General features: G+C 42.3%; 1 protein-coding gene across 2 annotated transcripts in view; it reads right to left on the reverse strand.

Annotated features, from left to right (window-relative positions):
* The window catches only part of LOC139535837 (E3 ubiquitin-protein ligase RAD18-like), an 89247-nt gene extending 71615 nt beyond the window's left edge, over positions 1 to 17632 (reverse strand). For both annotated transcript variants that reach the window (XR_011667203.1, XM_071335670.1), the window contains exons 1-5: positions 17441 to 17632; positions 16989 to 17067; positions 16771 to 16832; positions 16582 to 16652; positions 1357 to 1802 (exon numbers count right to left, since the gene is read on the reverse strand). Coding sequence is in view for 1 of the 2 variants with exons in the window: in XM_071335670.1 (XP_071191771.1) it covers positions 1357 to 1802; positions 16582 to 16652; positions 16771 to 16832; positions 16989 to 17067; positions 17441 to 17491 (709 nt within the window). In the remaining variant the exon portion in view is untranslated. The remainder of the gene's footprint in view (positions 1 to 1356; positions 1803 to 16581; positions 16653 to 16770; positions 16833 to 16988; positions 17068 to 17440) is intronic.
* Between the last annotated feature and the right edge of the window lie 6522 nt (positions 17633 to 24154).

Consider the following 24154-nt stretch of genomic DNA (forward strand, 5'->3'; position numbering starts at 1 on the left):
TATAAATGTTTCTTCAAGTGCAGTCAAAAACTATCAAGCGCTATGATGAAACTGGCTCTCATGAGGACCGCCACAGGAAAGGAAGACCCAGAGTTAACTCTGCTGCAGAGGATAAGTTCATTAGAGTTACCAGCCTCAGATTGCAGCCCAAATAAAATGCTTCACAGAGTTCAAGTAACAGACATCTCAACATCAACTGTTCAGAGGAGACTGCATGAATGAGGCCTTCGTGGTCAAATTGCTGCAAAGAACCCACTACTAAAGGACACCAATAAGAAGAAGAGACTTGCTTGGGCCAATAAACACAAGAAATGGACATTAGACTGGTGGACATCTGTTCTTTGGTCTAATGAGTTCAAATATGAGATTTTCGGTTCCAACCCGCATTGTTTTTCTGAGACGCTGAGTAGGTGAACGGATGATTTCCGCATGTGTGGTTCCCACTGTGAAGCATGGAGGAGGATGTGTGATGGTGCTTTGCTGGGGACACTGTCTGTGATTTATTTAGAATTCAAGGCACACTTAACCAGCACGGCTACCACAGCATTCTGCAGTGAAACGCCATCCCATCTGGTTTGCGCTTAGTGGGACTATCATTTGTTTTTCAACAGGACAATGACCAAAAACACCTCCAGGCTGTGTAAGGGCTGTTTGACCAAGGAGAGTGATGGAGTGCTGCATCAGATGACCTGGCCTTCACTATCACCCAAATGTTTTCACTATTATTCTACAATGTAGAAAAGAGTAAATATAAAGAAAAACCCTTGAATGAGTAGGTGTGTCCAAACTTGACTGGTACTGTATGTGCATCATGTCATTGCTCTCTCGCTCTGCTGTGTGTGTGCATCTTGCTAGCTGTCACTCAGAAGGTGAGGGGCTGAAGCTCATTGGCTAGAACTCAAATAGCTAGGGGGCTGTCCCACATGGGGAAGAATTTAAGAAAAATAGCGCAGCACAGCTTCCAGAAAAACAGTCGCTTACAATCTAGGGATTTTGTGGTTAATTGAGGTAAAACAGTAATTCTGCTCATAGATTATGCATGTATGAACTACACATCCAGCTCAAACTGGGAGGTTTAAGAAATACTTAGTAGTCACCAAAGGTCCTGAGCATGTCTTTAAATGGACAAGAATATTCTATGCAACTAGTAATATGAAAAACAGTACAACCAACATTGCTTTCTCTATGGAGAGCATTTCCATTTTAAGCATAGGCCCATACTGTATGCATTAGAAACACTATGTTTTGGCAGCCAAGTCTCTCATATTCAAAATGTTCCAATGGAAAATAGAATTAGTGTCTTCACACACACACCGAAGAATTCCTGGAGAAAGTCAGTCAGCAGGCAGGCCTTACCTTTAACTAGAGGATTCAGGTCCTGTGATGAGGACTGTGAATCAGCCAGGGACGCCAGCCCTGTCATGGAGAAGTCCATCTTCTCCATCTTTACAGACACCAGCACCTGGGCCGGTATGTCCTCAATGGGCTTCTCCTTCACAGAGACCTGATGATCAGGGTCTACTTTCACAGTCTGTGTAGGACGGGGGCTCTCCTTCACAGTATGGCTACGTAGAGGAGTGCCAGACAGTCTCTTTCTGCAGGGAATAGGTTGCTGTGCTGGCGGGGCCTCTGTCGTGAGAGAAGTTGTGGAGGTGGTGGGCCCCTTTCGGAAAAAGTGATTGAAGATGGATGCCTCCTTCTTGGGGCCTGTGGTCTGTCTAGGTTTTTTACACTTGACAGATGAGCCCGGGGTCTTCCGGGATATTGGAGGCGAGTCAAAATTAGCGTTTGACAACTGCTGTCTGGGATAAGAACATCAGAGCTTTAGTGTGAATAAATAGTCAATCAGTCACAGCAGAGGAACAAGAGGACAAAGCTGACAAATCCTCCAGCTCTAAGTAGTCTGATAAAATTCATTCACAATTTCACACAAATATGTACAACAACCAAAAATCACACACACACAGTGAAACAAACACTCACTAAAATGGCTAAACAACAACAGTTGCATCTATTGAGGTGCAGGATTTCTTGGAGGTCTTGTGGCCCATTGGAAAGAGTAATGTGAGCCCCTTGACAGAAACTGCACATGTCCAATTATCTTGCACTTCCCTGCGAGTGAAAAAGACTGGGCCAGTTGGCCACAATCTTGGAAATATGGAGAGCAAACAAATACAGCTGGTGCCTGGTAGCTGCAGAGCCATTACTGGGCCATAAAGTGGAATCAATGAGGTGTGCAATACTCTGCTTTCCATATTGAAACCATTTTATTTGTCTTCGCTCTGAGCATTAGAGCAGGTCACAACACTCCTGCACACAGGGCAGCCAGCACCCTCACAGCACACACTATGCAGAGCAGAAAAAAACATAAATCCCACACTAGGACTGCTCACAGTACCTTACCCCTTAGTTAAATACAATAGGGTTAGAGCCTTGGGCCAGTAACTAGTTAAAATCCCCAAGCCAACAAGATCAAAAAAATCTGTCAATCTGGCCTTGAGCAAGGCACTTAACCCTAATTGCTCCCAGGTCGCAGTCAATGGCTGACCCCATGCTGTGACCCCACTCTCCGGCATGGGATCAGGGGGAGTGGGATATGCAAAAGAATGAATGTACATTTCACCACACACTGTCCAGGTTATAAGCACCCCCTATTTGGCTTCACTCCAGAGACTGCAGTGTGTGAGATAACCAGCAGGGTCAAGGACACATTTAGACACCTTTCAGAAGCAGGGGAAAGCATACATTAACAATAAGCAGCAGTAGACTGGCCGTACAGACAATGCACAGACCAAACCAAAGACTGAATAAATTGAAGTAGGGAAGTGTTGAAACATAGCCTTTATAGTACCAAAGAAGGTGAAGTTGTTTACATCCTTTAGACAGGACTGTGTCATGGTGGTTAAATAACTGCTTGCTAACGTGTTATTTTAATGGATGGTATATTACATTTCTTTGAAGAATTCCAACATTTAGGCCTAGGCTAATGCAATAGTTTAAGAGGCTGACAGTAAGGCTAAGTATTGACACACACATGTAAAGCTTTTTTCTAGTTATGTTAGTTTTAACATGTACCCCATTAAAGCCAAAGCAGAAGCAGTATTGTTATGTAAAAAGTAATGGTTACAATATCAATTTCAGTGATACTGAGCCCAACATTACTTGGTAGCTATCAGATCAAAGTCAGATTTAGCAAAGTCCCATTCCTATTCAAAAGTAGAAATGCCTCTCCATACAAAGAGCACAACATTGCCTGCTCCACCTAACCTCATTGAAAGATAGATAATCAAAATGCCAATAATGGATTATGGGAGTAGATAAAACTGCCTACTGTCTCCTAATCAGAGTTATATAATGGTGCCGGAAGGGATGGCTGCCGTTTACGGGCTCCAAACTAACATCCAGAAGTGGCACCTCTAGTTGCCGGGGACTTTACTGCAGGGAAACTTAAATCCGTTTTACCTAATATTTCTACCAGCATGTCACATGTGCAACCAGAGGGGGAAAAAAACTCTAGACCACCTTCACTCCACACACAGAGGCATACAAAGCTCATCCTCTATTTGGCAAATCTGACCATAATTATATCCTCCTGATTCCTGCTTACAAGCAAAAACTAAAAGCAGGAAGTACCAGTGACTCACTCAATACGGAAGTGGTCAGATGATGTGGATGCTACAGGACTGTTTTGCTAGCACAGACTGGAATATGTTCCGGGATTCATCCAATGGCACTGAATAGTACACCACCTCAGTCGCCAGCTTCATCAATAAGTACATCGACGATGTTGTCCCCATATTGACTGTACGTACATACGTACGTATTCAGTGCCATTGGATGAATACGTACGTACGTACAAATCCCAAACGGAACCCATGGATTACAGGCAACATCCGCACTGAGCTAAAGGCTAGAGCTGCCGCTTTCAAGGAACGGGACACTAATCCGGAAGCTTATTAAAAATCCCGCTATGCCCTCAGACGAACCATCAAACAGACAAAGCGTCAATTCAGGACTAAGATTGAATCCTACTGCACCGGCTCTGATGCTCGTCAGATGTGGCAGAGATTGAAAACTATTGCGCACTACAAAGGGAAACCAAGCCGCGAGCTGCCCAGTGTCGAGAACCTACCAGATGAGCTAAATGCCATATATGCTCACTTCGAGGCAAGCAACAGTGAAGCATGCATGAGAGCACCAGCTGTTCCAGACGACTGTGATCACTCTCTCCGTAGCCGATGTGAGCAAGGCCTTTAAACAGATCAACATTCACAAAGCCACGGGGCCAGACGGATGACCAGGATGTGTACTCAAAGCATGCGCAGACCAACTGGAAAGAGTCTTACTTGACTCTCCCTGACCGAGTCTGTAATACCTACATGTTTCAAACAGACGACCACAGTCCCTGTGCAAAAGATAGCGAAGGTAACCTGCCTAAATGATTACCGCCCGTAGCACTCACGTCGGTAGCCATGAAGTGCTTTGAAAAGCTGGTCATGGCTCACATCAACACCAGCACGCCGGAAACCCTAGACCCATTTCAATTCGCACACCACCCCAATAGATCCACAGATGACCTTATCTCAAATTGCACTCCACACTGTCCGTTCTCACCTGGACAAAAGGAACACCTATGTGAGAATGCTGTTCATTGACTACAGCTCAGCATTCAACACCATAGTACCAACAAAGCTCATCGCTAAACTAATGATCCTGGGACTAAACATCTCCCTCTGCAACTGGATCCTTGATTTCTGACAGGCTGCCCCCAAGTGGTAAGGGTAGACAACAACACATCTGCCACGCTGATCTTCAACACTGGGGCCCCTCAGGGGTGTGTGATTAGTCCCCTCCTGTACTCCTTGTCCACCCACGACTGAGTGGCCAAGCACGACTCCAACACCATCATTAAGTTTGCTGACGACACAACAGTGGTAGGCCTGATCACCGACAACGATGAGACAGCCTATAGGTAGGTCAGAGACCTGACTGTGTGGTTTCAGGACAACAACCTCTCCCTCAATGTGATCAAGACGAAGGTGCTGATATAGGATGATAGGAAAAGGAGGGCCCAACAGTCCCCCATTAACATCAACAGGGCTGAAGTGGAGCGGGTCGAGAGTTAAGTTCCTTGGTGTCCACATCAACTAACTAACATGGTCCAAACACACCAAGACAGTCGTGAAGAGGGCACGACAACACCTTTTCCCCCTCAGGAGACAGAAAAGATTTGACACGGGTCCCCAGATCGTCAAAAAGTTCTACAGCTGCACCATCGAGAGCATCCTGACCGGTTGCATCACTGCCTGGTATGGCAACTGCTCGCCATCTGACCTTAAGTCGCTACAGAGGGCAGTGTGTGCGGCCCAGTACATCACTGGGGCCAAGCTTCCTGACATCCAGGACCTATTTACTAGGCGGTGTCAGAAGAAGGCCCCAAAAATTGTCAAAGACTTCAGGTACCCAAGTCAGACTGTTCTCTCTGCTACCACATGGCACGCGGTACTGGAGCGCCAAGTATAGGATCAAAAGGCTCCTTAACAGCTTCTACCCCCAAGCCATAGGACTGCTGAACAATTAATCAAATGGCCACCCGGACTATTTACATTGACACCCACCCCTTAGTTTTTACACTGATGCTACTCGCTGTTTATTATCTATGCAGTCACTTTACAAATTACCTTGACTAACCTTCACCCCCGCACATTGACTCGGTACCGGTACCCCCTGTATATAGCCTCGTTATTGTTATGTTATTTTCATGTAATAAAATACAATCAAAAATGTACTTCATTTCAATTTCTTAACTTTTTCTTGAACTGCATTGTTGGTTTGATTTAAATTCCAGACCTTTTGTCCACTACATTTAATACAGCACCCAATACGAACATTGTAATTCTTCAGAAAACCGTTAGCTACACTTTCAAAAGGTTGAAAGAGGCAGCACTTGAAAGATAAATCTGACAAAGTATAGAATAGTGAAGTTAATTAAACAAATATCTTCCCTTTGTGCCTGAAAACTGTTCATAGACTAAATGAATGTGCCTGTAATTAGAAGAGAGCGCCAATGAGTTCTGTGTTTATTGGTACAGGGAGGTGGCAGTGATGAGCACACACACACACTCGAGTTGGGCGATGTCAACCTTTGTACTATTGTGATTATGTACCCATAAAACATTGTGATATACGATGTTATCGACCCCTACCGGCCAACCCCACCAAAAATATTTGTACTGAAATAAATAAAAATTCAACTGCTAAAACGACCGTTGGCCTATAGCAAAAATCAAATGCTACAACTTGACAAATCATGAATGCATAGCAGGGCTCCAGACTGCGACCATTTTGTTGCATTTTGTGACCCCTTTACTTAGCTGTGCGAGTTACACTTCTAATTGGTCGCATCAATGCGAGCGGAAAATTCTACATGGTCACTTCACTCAAAACATCTTATTTTTTTAAGAGGCTAAAACCGTGATTTTGTAAAACAGTAAAGAACATTATCCTCATGAAAGTGTGTGCCTGCCCCTGGAGGATAGCTGTTTCGCTGGGGCCTGCTGCTGTGTCTAGCGAGCCACTCTCCTCTTTCCCGGTGAAAAACATTATCCTGGAGAATAAAGGTGTTCTGATTGTATAGCATTTTAAAATCCAATTGCTGGCAAAATACAGCTTTCTGTATGTACAGTGCATTCGGAAAGCAGCGACGCTCCCATCCAACCTGACAAAGCTTGAGAGGATCTGCAGAAAAGAATGAGACAAACTACCCAAAAACAGGTGTGCCAAGCTTGTAACGCCCTACCCAAAAAGACTAAGCTGTAATTGCTGCCAAAGGTGCTTCAACAAAGTACTGAGTAAAGGGTCTGAAGTTCACATACAGTTGAAGTCAGAAGTTTACATACACCTTAGACAAATACATTTAAACCCAGTTTCACAATTCCTGACATTTAATCCTTGTAAAAATGCCCTGTCTTAGGTCAGTTAGGATCACCACTTTATTTGAAGAATGTGAAATGTCAGAATAATAATAATAGTTTATTTCAGTTTTTATTTCTTTCATCACATTCCCAGTGGGTCAGAAGTTTACATACACTCAATTAGTATTTGGTAGCATTGCCTTTAAATTGTTTAACTTGGGTCAAACGTTTCAGGTAGCCTTCCACAAGCTTCCCACAATAAGTAGAGTGGATTCTGGCCCATTCCTCCTGACAGAGCTGGTGTAACTGAGTCAGGTTTGTAGGCCTCCTTGCTCGCACACGTTTTTTCAGTTCTGCCTACAAATTTTCTATGGGATTGAGGCCAGGGCTTTGTGATGGCCACTCCAATACCTTGACTTTGTTGTCCTTAAGCCATTTTGCCACAATTTTGGAAGTATGCTTGGGGTCATTGTCCATTTGGAAGACCCATTTGCGACCAAGCTTTAACTTCCTGACTGACGTCTTGAGATGTTGCTTCAATATATCCACATAATTTTCCATCCTCATGATGCCATCTATTTTCTGAAGTGCACCAGTCCCTCCTGCAGCAAAGCACACCCACAACATGATGCTGCCACCCCCGTGCTTCACCGTTGGGATGTTGTTCTTCGGCTTGCAAGCATCCCCCTTGCAAGCATCCCCCTTTTTCTTCCAAACATAACGATGGTCATTATGGCTAAACAGTTCTATTTTTATTTCATCGGACCAGAGGACATTTCTCCAAAAAGTACAATATTTGTCCCCATGTGCAGTTGCAAACCGTAGTCTGGCTTTTTTAATGGCGGTTTTGGAGCAGTGGATTCTTCCTTGCTGAGCGGCCATTCAGGTTATGTCGATATAGGACTCGTTTTACTGTGTATATAGATAATTTTGCACCTGTTTCCTCCAGCATCTTCACAAGGTCCTTTGCTGTTGTTCTGGGATTGATTTGCACTTTTCGCACCAAAGTACTTTCAACTCTAGGATAGGAAGGGGACGCGTTCTGAGTAGTATGACGGCTGCGTGGTCCCATGGTGTTTATACTTGCGTACTACTGTTTGTACAGATGAACGTGGTACCTTCAGGCATTTGGAAATTGCTCCCAAGGATGAACCAGACATGTGAGGTCTTTGCTGATTTCTTTTGATTTTCCCATGTCAAGCAAAGAGGCACTGTGTTTGAAGGTAGGCCTTGAAAAACATCCACAGGTACACCTCCAATTCACTCAAATTATGTCATTTAGCCTGTCAGCCTCCAACCTAACTGTTTGTAAACTTCCGACTTCAACTGTATGTAAAAGTGGTAGTTTAGAATTTCTTATACAATTGCAAAAAAAATTAAATGTTGCTTTGTCATTATGGGGTAGTGTGTGTAGATTGATGAGGGAAAACAACTATTTAATCAATTTTAAAATAAGGCTGTTATGTAACAAAATGTGGAAAAAGTCAAAGGAGTCTGAATACCTTACGAATGCACTGTATAACTTTTTTTTCAACTCTCAATTTTGTGCTCAATAGCAACGATTTTACAACCAAGATATTAGAGGTGGATTTGAGATACGATGCGCGCAAAATGATTATGTGCATTGGCCATTGTGATAGCATAGGCCTCATTGGGCGGTAGGCTACAACTGCAATGTTTTTTTGGACAATTAATTTACTGTTAGATTAATACATGTTACTAGCAGTGGATGTTATATTTAGAGTTAGCGATCCAGATAATATGTTGAGTTTCCATTTACTCAGGTGGTGAATTAGTCCCAACAAAATTAGAATATGATTTTAGTGCACATACAGTAAAGATGCAGGCAAATTCATCTCTATTGAAAAAACAATGCATGACAATCACTGGATTAGGTGGCCCATCAAAATATCTGGATTAAAAAAATGGGCTAAGGTGGTAAGCGTGGCAGGGGGCATGGCAATGGGCCAGGTCGGCCCATCTGAATGTTTGAGAAAATTTAAGGAGGCCCCTCATCTTGGTGATGCATACATTATTTTAAATTTTTTAGCAAATGTTCCGCAATTCTAGACATTTTGCCATGGAGGCGAGAGAAAATGTTGCAGTTTTAAAGCCAATTTCCTGCAATTCTATGCATTTTGCTATGGCTAATAATGTCTGTCTAGCTTTTATTTTGGTGATTGTTAGTTCCAAAATTATAACATATAGGTCTATTATCTTTTCTACATACTTTATATCTGGTTTAAGTCGTTCAGGTTTACACTGAAAGCATTTTTCCATCCGAAATTATACAGTTCCAGTCAAAAGCTGACACACCTACTCATTCAAGGGTTTTTCTTTATTTTTACTATTATCTACATTGTAGAATCAGAACTATGAAGACATCAGACATCAGAACTATGAAATAACGGAATCATAATGGAATAATGGAATCATGTAGTAACCAAAGTGTTCAATTCAAGATTCTTCAATGTAACCACCATTTGCCTTGACAGCTTTGCACACTCTTGGTATTCTCTCAACCAGCGTCATGAGGTAGTCACCTGGAATGCATTTCAATTAACAGGTGTGCCTTGTTCAAAGTTAATTTGTGGAATTTCTTTCCTTCTTAATGCATTTGAGCCAATCAGTTGTGTTGTGACAAGGTAGGGTTGGTATACAGAAGATAGCCCTCTATGGTAAAATACCAAGTCCATATTATGACAAGAACAGCTCAAATAAGCGAAGAGAAACGACAGTCCACCATTACCTTAAGACATGAAGGTCAGTCAATGTGGAACACTTCAAGAAAATAATTTCTCCAAGAGCAGTCGCAAATACCAATAAGCAATATGATGAAAATAGCTCTCATGAGGACCTGCGGCCAGACAGGAAGACCCAGAGTTACCTCTGCTGCAGAGGATACGTTCATTAGAGTTACCAGCCTCAGATTGAGGCCCAAGTAAATGCTTCACAGAGTTCAAGTAACAGACATCTCAACATCAACTATTCAGAGGAGACTGCGTGAATCAGGCCTTCATGGTCGAATTGCTGCAAAGAAAACACTACTAAAGGATACCAATAAGAAGACGACACTTGCATGGGCCAAGAAACACGAGCAATGCACTGGTGGAAATCTGTTCTTATGAGTCCAAATTTGACCGCCGCGTCTTTGTGAGATGCAGAGTAGGTGAATGGATGATCTCTGCATGTGTGGTTCCCACCGTGAAGCATGAAGGAGGTGGTGTGATGGTGCTTTGCTGGTGACACTGTCTGTGATTTATTTTGAATTCAAAGCACACTTAACCAGCATGGCTACCACAGCATTCTACAGCGATATGCCAACCAATTATTTTAAGTCCTGTGCCATTATTTTATTTTAGATGATTTTATAGTAAGAACAATACAATTGAACTTAGCGGAATAAAATAGAAAGGATATTTTTCCCATTACAGAGTGACTGCACATATGAAATGGCAATGTTGAGCGTAATAAAGTGATCATTTAAAACAGGTCCTATATGCTACATTAAGAGTTATTTGGCAACTTTAGTTGTGAAGGATACAAACCTTAGAATGTCTTAGAAATCAAAACATAGGGGCTATGACTACACGTTACTGATGATTTGAAAAAGTGGCAAAAAAGAAGCTTGCACTGTTTCTTGCCTCAGGGTGGACAGCTGTTCTCTCATCAATTGATCATGCATCAACCACTGTTTGAGGAGCATGCTCTCACTGCCCCAACAGGCGATATTCTTGTTTGAGGAGTATGCTCTCACTGCCCCAACAGGCGATATTCCTGTTTGAGGAGCTGTATGGCATTGAAGCTCGTCTGGAGGTTAGTTAGCACAGTGTCCAAAGAAGGGCCAGAAGTATACAGAATGGTGTCGTTTGCGCAGAGGTGGATCAGAGAATCACCAGCAGCAAGAGCGACATCATTGATGTATACAGAGAAGAGAGTCGGCCCGAGAAGTGAACCCTGTGGCACCCACATAGAGACTGCCAGAGGTCCGGACAACAGGCCCCCCGATTTGACACACTGAACTCTATCAGAGAAGTAGTTGGTGAACCAGGTGAGGCAGTCATTTGAGAAACCAAGCCAGTTGAGTAAGAATGTGGTGACTGACAGAGTCGAAAGCCTTGGCCAGGTCGATGAATACGGCTGCACAGTATTGTCTCTTATCTATGGCAGTTATGATATCGTTTAGGACCTTGAGCGTGGCTGAGGTGCACCCATGACCAGCTCGGAAACCAGATTGCGTATTGGAGAAGGTACGGTGGGATTCGAAATGGTCGGTGATCTGTTTGTTAACTTGGCTTTCGAAGACCTTAGAAAGGCAGGGACATCTAAAGCACCTGGTTCACAGGAAGGCCAAGAAGATCATGATAGATATTGGTATGTAACAGTTTGGGTCTAGAGTGTCTTCCCCTTTTGAAGAGGGGGATGACAGCTGCAGCTTTCCAATCTTTAGGGAGCTCAGACGATACGAGAGGTTGAACAGGCTAGTAATAGGGGTTGCAACAATTGCGGTGGATAATTTTAGAGAGGGTCCAGATTGTCTAGCCCGGCTGATTTGTAGGGGTCCAGATTTTGCAGCTCTTTCATAACATCAGCTATCTGGATTTGGGTGAAGGAGAAGTGGGGGAGGCTTGAGCAAGTTGCTGCGGGGGGTGCAGAGCTGTTGACCGGGGTAGGGGTAGCCAGGTGGAAAGCATGGCAAGCCATAGAAAAATGCTTATTGAAATTCTCGATTTCCAGGCCATCGAACTGTTAAACAGTCACCACTAGCCTGCCTCCTCCCAGTACCATGCCCTGAACCTTAGAGACTTCTCCCCTATGTACATCGAGTCATTAAACACTGGTCACGTCAATAATGTTTACATACAGTATATATGGGCAGAAGCAACACATTCCACTCTGAAGCTCCAGCATACAAGAAAGTACCTTTCCCAGCATTACTCTTGAAACTGTATAAACTTAAATTAGCAACACCTGATCTGGTGCTGTGATTGTGTGCATCCCTAACATGGGGGAAGTAATCAGTTAGATATCTGGGTGCAGGACCATAAATACTCCTGTAAACCAAAACCAGTCTAATCTGGGAAACCCTCAACAAGCAGCCAGTAGAGTATGTGGACTAGAGGTCGACCGATTAATCGGAATGGCCGATTTCAAGTTTTCATAACAATCGGAAATCGGTATTTTTGGGCGCCGATTTTCCGTTTTTTTTTTTCGTTTTTTTTACACCTTTATTTAATCTTTATTTAACTAGGCAAGTCAGTTAAGAACACATTCTTGTTTTCAATGACGGCCTAGGAACGTTCTGCCTTCAGGGGCAGAACGACAGATTTTTAACCTTGTCAGCTTGGGGAACCAATCTTGCAACCTTACAGTTAACTAGTCCAATGCTCTAACACCTGATTACATTGCACTCCACGAGGAGCCTGCCTGTTAGCGAATTCAGTAAGCTAAGGTAAGTTGCTAGCTAGCATTAAACTTATCTTATAAAAAACAATCAATCAATGACTGTCATTGCTCCAATGTGTACTTAACCATAAACATCAATGCCTTTCTTAAAATCAATACACAAGTATATATTTTTAAACCTGCATATTTAGCTAAAAGAAATCCAGGTTGGCAGACAATATTAACCAGGTGAAATTGTGTCATTTCTCTTGCGTTCATTGAACGCAGAGTCAGGGTATATGCAACAGTTTGGGCCGCCTAGCTCTTTGCGAACTAATTTGCCAGAATTTTACGTAATTATGACAACATTGAAGGTTGTGCAATGTAACAAGAATATTTAGACTCATGGATGCCACGCGTTAGATCAAATATGGAACGGAATAAACGTTTTGTTTTCGAGGTGATAGTTTCCGGATTAGTCAAAGGTATATGGTTTAGAGAGAAATAGTCGACGCGTTAAAATTCCTGTAATAACTTGCGGCTGAATTTGAAAGGGGTTCCTTCGTTATTTTACCGTTCATGTCTTCCATAGAGAATGTCTTGATCTACTTCAAATAAGGTCTGTGTTTCGTGCAGGCTTTTGATACCCGTGTAAATCTCACTAGGATAAGGTAACGTTTGTCAACATATTTTCATAAATCCACTCTACAATTTTTTTTATCTTCGCTTATATTTAGCCAATATTGATCAGAGTTACCTTGTCCTATGGATATCTACACAGTTATAAAATTGGCACGGTGATGTAAGCCTACACGAAACACAGACCTTATTTTAAGTGAATCTAAAAATATCCTATGGAATAAATGAAGGAACCGCTTATCAGATTTTGCTAGAAGGTGTCATGCCCATTATTAAAATAGGATTTCCTGCATATAGAAATTAAAGTTTGTTTTCAACATTCACAGGTAACTTAAACTCAATTTTTATTCAAACAGTTGAGAGTATTTGTCTCCTAAGCAGACTCTTCAGTATCATTGTCACTTCAGAGCTGTGTGCGTGTGTGTATTTATGTATTATATTAAGTTAAAATAAAAGTGTTCATTCAGTATTGTTGCAATTGTCATTATTACAAAAATGTGTGTGTGTGTGTGTGTGTGTATGATATATATTTTAAAAAATATATATATATATATAAATAAAATAAATCGGCCGATTAATCGGTATCGGCATTGAAAAATCATAATCGGTCGACCTCTAATGTGGACTCACCTTCAATACCACCCTGATCAGCTTATTCTGGGCTATCTGGAGCTTACCCTTCAGCAGCTTAGATAAGCCCCCAAACCAGGAAGTACTAGCGTAGTCAAAATGGCATTGAATGAGGGCAGTGGCTAGCCCTCTACTGGAGGCCTTATCAAGCAGATTGGACTTTCTAACCAAAAATGTAGTCCTTGCATTAACCTTCCCTAGCACTTTAGTGGCCATGCTCACACCTCCCAGGATTCCATCAAGGATGCATCCCAGGTAGCTAAGAGGTTTAGGTTTTAGTAGTCAACACCTCACCCCCCAACTCCACTCTGATTTCACAGAACCATCATAAAGCTGTGATTGAGAATAGCCTATGCTATAGACGTTCATTCTTGTTATTTTTGAAAGCGGCAACTTTAGGACAACACCTTCTTAGGATAGAATATTTGATAAATAAGCTACTGTTTATAACTTTAACTTGTTTTAAAGCTTATGATAGGCCTAGTAGGTAGTGATGTTTGCAAATTATTAGTTATTTTTGAACAACTCTTTTTACTGACTCGAGAGTCATGATTTGTTTTACTGGAGTGACGCTAGGTTATTGGCCATTTGGTTTTAAACCTCGCATGGAGGGATTTACCCGGATCGCGTGAATCCTATATTTCTTAATAAGCTTAAAACTTCATTAAACTTGTCATTTGATTTTTCTATAGGCTATTGATATTGTTGGTTCTCTCTTATTATTAGTCCCCTGGCTACCTTACGTTTTTTAGGCTATTCAAACTACTTTGAGATGGAACTCCATTACATTCATGGTTTGATTAGAAGAAAGCCATGCATAAAACAATGAAAGCATAGCCTATGAGCCCAAAGTCAAATTCATTGCCTATCGAATGGAGAGAGGCTAAGTGTTTTTTAAACAGCTAGTGTCCGTTACAACAACAAAAAAGGCTCATGCATCTGACAGAGAGAGAAAAACTATATTTTCTGACTGGCCATTTTGCGCTGCTTTGGTGGAATTTTCCATTCTGTCTGGCCTACATCCCACTATTGCGTTCTGTATACAACATATTTACTGAATTAGGCTATAAAATAGGTAAAGTACCAGAATGTCACGTGTGCAAGATGTTCTTTACTGCGTGGCGCCAGTCAAGTTCAAATGTGACAGACGATGGTTTAGCCTATCACGATGTCATCACCATCAATGACAGCTGTCGATAGACGATGCTGTCCTATTATCGCCCAACCCCTAACACACACACACACACACACACACACACACACACACACACACACACACACACACACACACACACACACACACACACACACACACACACACACACACACACACACACACACACACACACAATGTACCCCTATGCCCTCTGGGGAAGAACGAGGAGACGGAGGACACTGTAGAGTTGTAATTTTCCCCCACGAGGTGCGCTTTGGCATGGGTTGAGCCCAGGCGGAGGAGGATGAGATGAGTTGGAGATGATCTAAGCCTACATGACAGTTTTATCTGATTGCCTGCCTGATTTACTATTCAGATGCACAGAGTCCAGGCCAGTTCCATTGTGAATAACAGGGAGGAATGCAGAGCCATGGTTTTAGAGGAGGCATGAATCACCCAGTTCCCAGAGGAAAGGGCATCCTGATAGTTACTAGGAAACCAGGAGACCTGCCCCCTAAACACAGCGTCCAATCTCATTCACAACATCTATATAGGGAGGGAAATACATTACCCTAAAGGCCAAAGTAAAGTATTCCATGCTGCTTGCTTTTTTGTCGTCATTTAATTGGTAGAAAAATGCTATTAACAGTGGGCGTTAGATTAATGAGCTGACAAATCGCAAGGCCAGGCGAAGCCTCCAGAGGGAAAAGAATCTGTGTTATAATTCCTTCCACTTTATCCTCAGTATAATCATTCTAAAATGACACATTTTAATTGCATCCCCAAACATCGGAACAAAACTTATAAAGGCAGTACACAAAACAGCACTGTTTGAATGGTTCTGAATGTATACACTGAGTAGACCAAACAGTAGGAACACCTTCCTAATATTGAGTCGACATCCCCTCAGAACAGCCTCAATTTGTTAGGGCATAGACTCTACAGGGATGCTGGCTCATGTTGACTCCAACGCTTCCCACAGTCGTGTCAAGTTGGCTGAATGTCTTTTGGGTGGTGGACCATTCTTGATACACACAGGAAGCTGTTGAGTGTGAAAACCCCAGCAGTTTTTGACACAAACCGGTGTGCCTGGCACCCATTACCATAAATCTTGTGCCTTGCCCATTCACCCTCTGAATGTCACACATACACAATCCATTACTCAATGCTTAAAAATCCTTCTTTAACCTGTCTCCTCCCCTTCATCTACACTAATTGAAGTCGATTTAACAAGTGACATCATTAAGGGATCATAGCTTTTTACCTACAGTGCATTCAGAAAGTATTCAGACCCCTTCCCCTTTTTGTTACGTTACAGCCTTATTCTAAAATGGATTACATTATTTCTTTCCCTCATCATTCTACACACAGTACCCCATAATGACTAAGCCAAAAAGTCAATGGGACGGAATACTTTCCGAATGCACTGTAGAGTCACCTGGTCAGTCTATGTCTTGGAGAGAGCAGGTGTCTTAATGTTTTGTATACTCAGTGCATAATACACATGTATTTGAAAATAATACACACCTTTCAAAGAATGCTTTAAATCTTAGGTGGTCTTTTTCAACTGAGAAATAAACTAATGAAACCTGCCAGTTGGGTTTATGGTATCAGGCATAGATTTCACCTTGAGACACTGAGCATGGTGGCCTTTTCAAAATACAAAGTGTTGTGGTTTCTCTATTATGAATTGGCAGTTCATCTATGGTATCAGTAAGCACATTTAACAAGACTCAGTTGAGCTAGATGTTGCCTGAATAGATGCTTCAAGATATAGGCTAGATACATTATGGATTATTTCTCAATTTCTGTTTTTCTACCAGCATATCATGGGAGTATTTAATACACAATAGGTACCTTGCAGATTTAAAGTTTGTGACCAGGTCATCCAGTATCCGGTTGTTTCTTAGGTCCTGTTCTGTTGTAGGCTAAAATAGAGAAAAATAAATGCTTGTCTGATTTTGACATGTTCAAGCCACCTAAACAGATTACATTTGAAAGATAGTTTTATTGTCATGATGCAGTGCCACCATGCATCATACTTACTGAATTGCATACTGGACATTGTAATTTGTAGGACAGAAATTTTCTTATGCACAAAGAGCAGACTGTAATGAGAAATTCAAATAATCAGGTGTGGATTCAGTATTGTTATGAGACAAGTGTTCTCTTCTATAGCCTATACCTAACGGTACAGCTATAACATTGTTTTTAAAACGAATGGATAGTTTGTGTCTAGTGACGACAAAATCTGGGTAACTTACAGTTGTGAGAACATTTGGTCATCATTGCGATACTCAGGAATTCGAAACAAATGGGACATCGGAGAATGGTATCAACATTCTGCATTACAGAAATAATACCGTTAGGTAGGCTAGTATGATAGTTACATGGTGAGCATCACATTAACAAACTGCTTTTAGTAACGCGTTGCAAAAAGCATCTACACTGACATGATTGTTATACACACTGCTGGGATAAATAGCTAGCTTTTTTTGTTTGCTAACTAACATTAGCTGTATGCATGTTTAAAAAGGCAAAACAATAAAAGTAAATTAGCTAGCTAAAGTAACTGGCTGACACATATGTTATATTCGCTTGCTAACATAGGTTTATACTATTTTGTTAAGCTATTTTGCGAAAATAGTTAACGTTAGCTAGCTAACTAACTAGCGTTAGCTTGTCGAGGTGGGAGTTGTTTTGAACCAGCACTTACTTTGAGACAAGTCAGATTTGGTGGTAAATCAGCTTCATTCAAATTGGCCATGATGACAGTTCTTGATAAGCAGTAGTTAGTTTCTTACAGTTTTGATTCGCTAAACCCAAAATGAGAAAATAATTCAGAAACTCTGTGACGAGTAAGTAACGTTAGCTATGTATAATCCCGCCTAGATTTATTTTCGTACCAAATGCACACTTCCAGGAACATGACGTTTCCTTCTTCTATGGTATAATGGCGTTCGCAACAATTAAATGTGGATTCCGCCACCTAATGTGGGGGTGGATAATAAGGATCACAAGAAAGGAAAACATTTGGGTAAAAATAAATAAATAATCATACAAACTACCAAAAAATAAATTAACTAAACAAAATCAACCTGCTTTTCTGTAAAAACCTCATTCTAATCAGGTCCCAACACAGGCTCAGAAGCATCTGCTCAGAAGCAGGGCGGGACATTTCCTAGTGACAAAAGTCCTTGTAGTGCTCCTGCCATTAAGTCTGGGAGCCCTAAAATTGTATCGGCTGCAGATATAATGATACCCAGCTTCTTGGACTTCTTAGACACTTGTGTTGTACAATTAATCACTGTGGCTATCAATGCCACAAAATCCACCTTCTCCACAATAAGTGTACCCAGATCACCCAAATTACTTAAAACACTAGAAACAGGTTGCAATGCATCCACTGCCATATCTTCAACACTGTTGCCTCTTCGACTCTCTTCATCGCATCCACATAGGAGATTCACTGCGCAGCCCTGATCCTTGACACCTCGACCTCCGTCACCCTAACAGGGCACTCAAGGAAGTCCGGAGTATGATCCCGACCACAGTTGCAACATTTTCCATTCACAGATTATTCAGCATCATACTTCTCCCGTCTGCAAACATTTGACACGTGAACATATCCTTTACAATTTCCACACTGTAGTAGTTACAGTTGAAGTCGGAAGTTTACATACACCTTAGCCAAATACATTTAAACTCAGTTTTTCACAATTCATGACATTTAATCCTAGTAAAAATTCCCAGTCTTCGGTCAGTTAGGATCACCACTTTATTTTAAGAATGTGAAATGTCAGAATAATAGTAAAGAGAATTATTTATTTTCTTTAATTTGCCTTTAAATTGTTTAACTTGGGTCAAACATTTCGAGTAGCCTTCCACAAGCTTCCCACAATAAGTTGGGTGAATTTTGGCCCATTCCTCCTGACAGAGCTGGTGTAACTGAGTCAGGTTGTAGGCCTCCGTGCTCGCACACGCTTTTTCAGTTCTGCCCACAAAGTATCTATGGGATTGAGGTCAGGGCTTTGTGATGTCCACTCCAATACCTTGACTTTGTTGCCCTTAAGCTATTTTGCAACAACTTTGGAAGTATGCTTGGGGGGTCATTGTCCATTTGGAAGACCCATTTGCCACCAAGCTTTAACTTCCTGACTGATGTCTTGAGATGTTGCTTCAATATATTCACAATTTTCCTACCTGATGATGCCATCTATTTTGTGAAGTGCACCAATCCCTCCAGCAACAAAGCACCCCCACAACATGAGGCTAACACCCCCATGCTTCACGGTTGGGATGGTGTTCTTCGGCTTGCAAGCATCCCACTTTTTCCTCCAAACATAACGATGGTCATTAAGGCCAAACAGTTCCATTTTTGTTTCATCAGACCAGAGGACATTTCTCCAAAAAGTACGATCTTTGTCTACAGGTGCAGTTGCAAACCATCGTCTGGCTTTTTTATGGCGGTTTTGGAGCAGTGGCTTCTTCCTTGCTGAGTGGCCTTTCAGGTTGTGTTGATGTAGGACTCGTTTTACTGTGGCTATAGATACTTTAGAACCTGTTTCCTCCAGCATCTTCACAAGGTCCTTTGCTGTTGTTCTGGGATTGATTTGAACATTTCGCACCAAAGTACGTTCATCTCTAGGAGACAGAACGCGTCTTCTTCCAGAGCAGTATGACTGCTGCGTGGTCCCATGGTGTTTATACTTGCGTACTAATGGTTGTACAGATGAACGTGGTACCTTCAAGCATTTGGAAATTGCTCCCAAGGTTGAACCAGACTTGTGGAGGTCTACAATTTCTTTTCTGAGGTCTTGGCTGATTTCTTAAAATTTTCCAATGATGTCAAGCAAAGAGGCACTGGGTTTGAATGTAGGCCTTGAAAACATCCACAGATACACCTCCAATTGACTCAAATGATGTCAATTAGCCAATCAGAAGCTTCTAAAGCCATGACGTCATTTTCTGGAATTTTCCAAGCTGTTTAAAGGCACAGTCAACTTAGTGTATGTAAACTTCTGACCCACTGGAATTGTGATACAGTGAATTATAAGTGAAATAATCTGTCTGTAAACAATTGTTGGAAGAATTACTAGTGTCATGCAAAAAGTAGATGTCCTAACCAACTTGCCAAAACTATAGTTTGTTAACAAGAAATTTTCTGAGTTTTAATGACTCCAACCTAACTGTATATAAACATCCTACTTCAACTGTAGGTAACAACACATCCGCCACCCTGATCCTCGACACGGGGGCCCCTCAGGGGTGCGTTCTCAGTCCCCTCCTATACTCCCTGTTCACTCATGACAGCATGGCCAGGCACGACTCCAACATCATCATTAAATTTGCCGATGACACAACAGTGGTAGGCCTGATCACCGACAACGATGAGACAGCCTATAGGGAGGAGGTAAGAGAACTGGCAGTGTGGTGCCAGGACAACAACCGCTCCCTCAATGTGAGCAAGACAAAGGAGATTATCGTGGACTACAGGAGAAGGAGGGCCGAACAGGACCCCATTAACATCGACGGGGCTGAAGTGGAGGGGGTCGAGAGTTTCAAGTTTCAACTAACTATCATGGTCCAAACACACCAAGACAGTTGTGAATATGGCAAGACAAAACCTTTTCCCCCTCAGGAGACTGAAAAGGTTTGGTTTGGGTCCCCAGATCCTCAAAATTCTACAGCTGCACCATTGAGAGCATCCTGACCGGTTGCATCACTGCCTGGTATGGCAACTGCTCGGCATCTGACCGCAAGGCGCTACAGAGGGTAGTACGTACGGCCCATTACATCACTGGGGCCAAGCTTCCTGCCATCCAGGACCTATATAATAGGCGGTGTCAGAGGAAAGCCCATAAAATTGTCAGAGACTCCAGTCACCCAAGTCATAGACCGTTCTCTGCTACCGCACGGCAAGTAGTACCGGATCACCAAGTCTAGGACCAAAAGGCTCCTTAACAGCTTCTACCCCCAAGCCATAATACTGCTGAACAATTAATCAAATGGCCACCGGACTATTTGCATTGACACCCCCTCCATTTGTTTTGTACACTGCTGCTACTCGTTGTTTATTATCTATGCATAGTCACTTTACCCCTACCTACATGTACAAATTACCTCAACTAACCTGTACCCCTGCACATTGACTCGAAACCAGTACGCCCTGTATATAGCCTTGTTATTGTTATTTTATTGTGTTAATTTTATTTTATTTTTTTACTCTTGCACTGTTGGTTAAGGGCTTGTAAATAAACATTTCACGGTAAAGCATTTCTACACCTGTTGTAATCGAAAAGAAAAGTAAGCTCTGCTGGGACAGCTTTATGTTCAGTGGTTATTAATTTAAAAGTTGTGTCATACTGCAGCACACCTATGCCACATTATTTAACTGTCAGCCATTGTTGCCATTGACCCTTTCACACATACCATCAAACGGGTGTCATCATTCTACAGTGGTCCCTGTAGCTTATGATCACACAGGTGTGATTTATTTAGAACGCCTATTTAGAATGGCCAGTTTCGAATGACGCAACAATCAGCTTTTGAGCTGGCCACATTGTTTTTTCAGAAACATTTTGAACAAATGCAGTCCTTACAAAGTTATGTCCAGAATGTGAACAGTTTACTTTTGGATGCAATGTTCAGACATTCACAGCGGTATCTACAGCATAACACAATCATCCAAACAGGAAAAATGTAGGCTACATTTTTTCTAGCGCTAACTGAGGAAAGATTGAGGTAACACAAGCAGTCATATTTGTATAACTCTCGCTGACAAACTACAATATGAAATAGTAATTACTATTTATAATTGCATCACATCACGGGTGAGCTCACCATTGATCTAAATTAATTGAGTAAAACACTCTCTAGAAATTGAAAGTAATCCGACGATGGGTAGTTTGTGCGCTGACACGCTTTTTTCTCTCACGGAAACCAAGGAATAGAGAAGACAAGATGAGTTTGGTCTATTTATAGTATGCATGTTCAAGGGGGGGGGGGGGGTCGTCTACCATCATTCACATCCCACCATTCATTTCTGGAAGTTCTCAAAAAATGAGTGCACCCTTACTCAACTCATTTTGTTATAACATCTTTGGTCCGACAGACGATTACGTGAAACCCAGAATGCATTGTATGTCAACAAACATGGCTCCACACACCGCTGGAATTAGCTTAGATCATCATAAACAGTACAACCTTCAAAAAAGTTTTTTACACACAATATGTGCCCATTACAATCTATGCAAGAATCGGGAATGCATGACTTGTCACCGGTCATTGAAAATAAAACCGTAACTATATAAATAATTATCACACAAAACATTTTCTGGGTGATTTATTGATACAAGTGGCGCGTGCTGGCAGTCAATCACGTAACCTCTCACTCCCACTCTGAGCCATTCAGTGTTGTTGTTTATGTATGTAGCTAGTGAGCTAAGCTGTAGCATCAGCAATGTCTTTCAAAAGGAGACAACTCATGAATGCGGAAATTCTGGAGACTTTTTAAAATTCTGACAACGAGTCTGAGTATGAAAGTCAGGATCAGATTCTGATAGTGACAGGGAGGAGCTGCTCCCCAACCTTTTAGCCATTGAGAACCCTGAATCTGAGGACAACTTGTCCACTGACGAAGTCCCAGGTCCCTTTTGAAGATGCTGGTGGTGATGGAGGCAGACAGACAGTGGATGAAGTACAGGAGTTTTGTGGTAGCTGGAAGGCCGCCAGCCATTTCACCCCTCCTGGCCCTGCTGTTTGCTTTGATGAGTCCCAGTCTGGAGTGCAACGCCCCTTTCCATTTCCATCTGAGGCAGAGTGCTTCAAGTTGTTTCTGACAGAGAAGCTGGTGGGAGACATAGTAGAGGAGACCAATCGCTATGCCTTGGAACTACAGGAGAAGAGAGAGCCAGGAGTGGGGGGGGGGACTCGCTAAATGGGTGACAACCACAATTAGTGAAATGTATACCTTCCTGGTGACAGTCTTTCTCATGGGGATAGTAAAGAAGAACTCCCTAAGAGACTACTGGAGCACAGATCCTATGTTTGCCATTCCCTTCTTTGGCACCCTCTTTTCCCAAGACCGCTTCCTAGTTCTGCTGTGATGCCTGCATTTCGTCAACAATGCTACTGCCATCCTAAATGACCGTTATACAAAATAAGAAATGTTCTTACCAGCCTGACATCAGCATTTGGTCGGGTGTTTGTGCCATACAAGGACCTATGCATTGATGAGTCCCTGATGTTATGGAAAGGTAGGCTGGCGGTTCGTCAATATTTTCCCTCCAAAAGGCACAGGTTTGGGGTCAAGTTCTTTGTCATGTGTGACCTGAAGACAGGATTTGTCCAGAACATTATAGTTTACACAGGGTCCAACATTGAGGGGCTTGGGGTGTCCAGGTCCGTGGTGATGACCATGCTGGCTCCTCATCTCGGCAAGGGACACACTTTGTATGTGGACAATTGTTACAGCAGTCGCACACTCTTCCAGCATCTGAACTTCAACAGCACAAGGGCCTGTGGCACGTTAGGTCGAACAGGAAGGGAATGCCAGCATTCGGATGCAGGAAGATGCAGAGAGGGGAGGTGGAGTTCAAGGAGAACAGTCAACAGCTGGCAGTAAAGTGGCATGACAAACGAGACAAACGAGTCCATGTCCTCTCCACTGTCCACACAGCAACTATGTCGGCCACAGGGAAGGTGGACCACCTGACGGGAGAAAGAAAAATCAAACCAGACTGCGTGCTTGACTATAACCTCAAAATGGGGGCAGTGGATAAGGCGGACATGATAAACATCTTTGTGAAATGCACTCAGAAAACAATCAAGTGGTATAAGAAGTGTCACGTTAAAGGGTCAGGAGACAGGTGCAAGAATGCGTAATTTTTTATTATTTTTTTCACCCAAATTACAGAGTGCCATGTAAAGGACCAATCAAACACGTATACAACACCCAGGGTTGAAACCCAAACAAAAGAGGGAGGAGTACCTTGAATAAATAACGCAAGCGTACAATGATTATCACACGGGATGAGACCCGTAATCATCTGCGCAATCCACAATGGCACAAAAGCCAAAACACACAGCACAGGTACTCACACGACCAACGGACATAGTAACAATAATCGACAGGACAATGGTAAACCAAGGGCACACTTATACAATTACTAATCACTGGGAATAGAGGCCAGGTGTGCGTAATGAAAGTTCCGGAGGGATCGGTGACAAGATATTTTTCCATCTGATCGACACTTCTGCCCTTAATGGCCACATAGTTCACCACCAACTAACAGGTGAGATGGATACTGAACAAGGTATTTTTGTAATTGGATGTACAGTTCACATGCAAATCATATACAGTTCCATTATGCAATTATAGTGACAATATCTCACCCACCTACCCACTGCCTCATCATCCTCTCCCTTC

The sequence above is a fragment of the Salvelinus alpinus genome, chromosome 12 (assembly GCF_045679555.1).
Source record: "Salvelinus alpinus chromosome 12, SLU_Salpinus.1, whole genome shotgun sequence".
Taxonomy (NCBI): domain Eukaryota; kingdom Metazoa; phylum Chordata; class Actinopteri; order Salmoniformes; family Salmonidae; genus Salvelinus; species Salvelinus alpinus.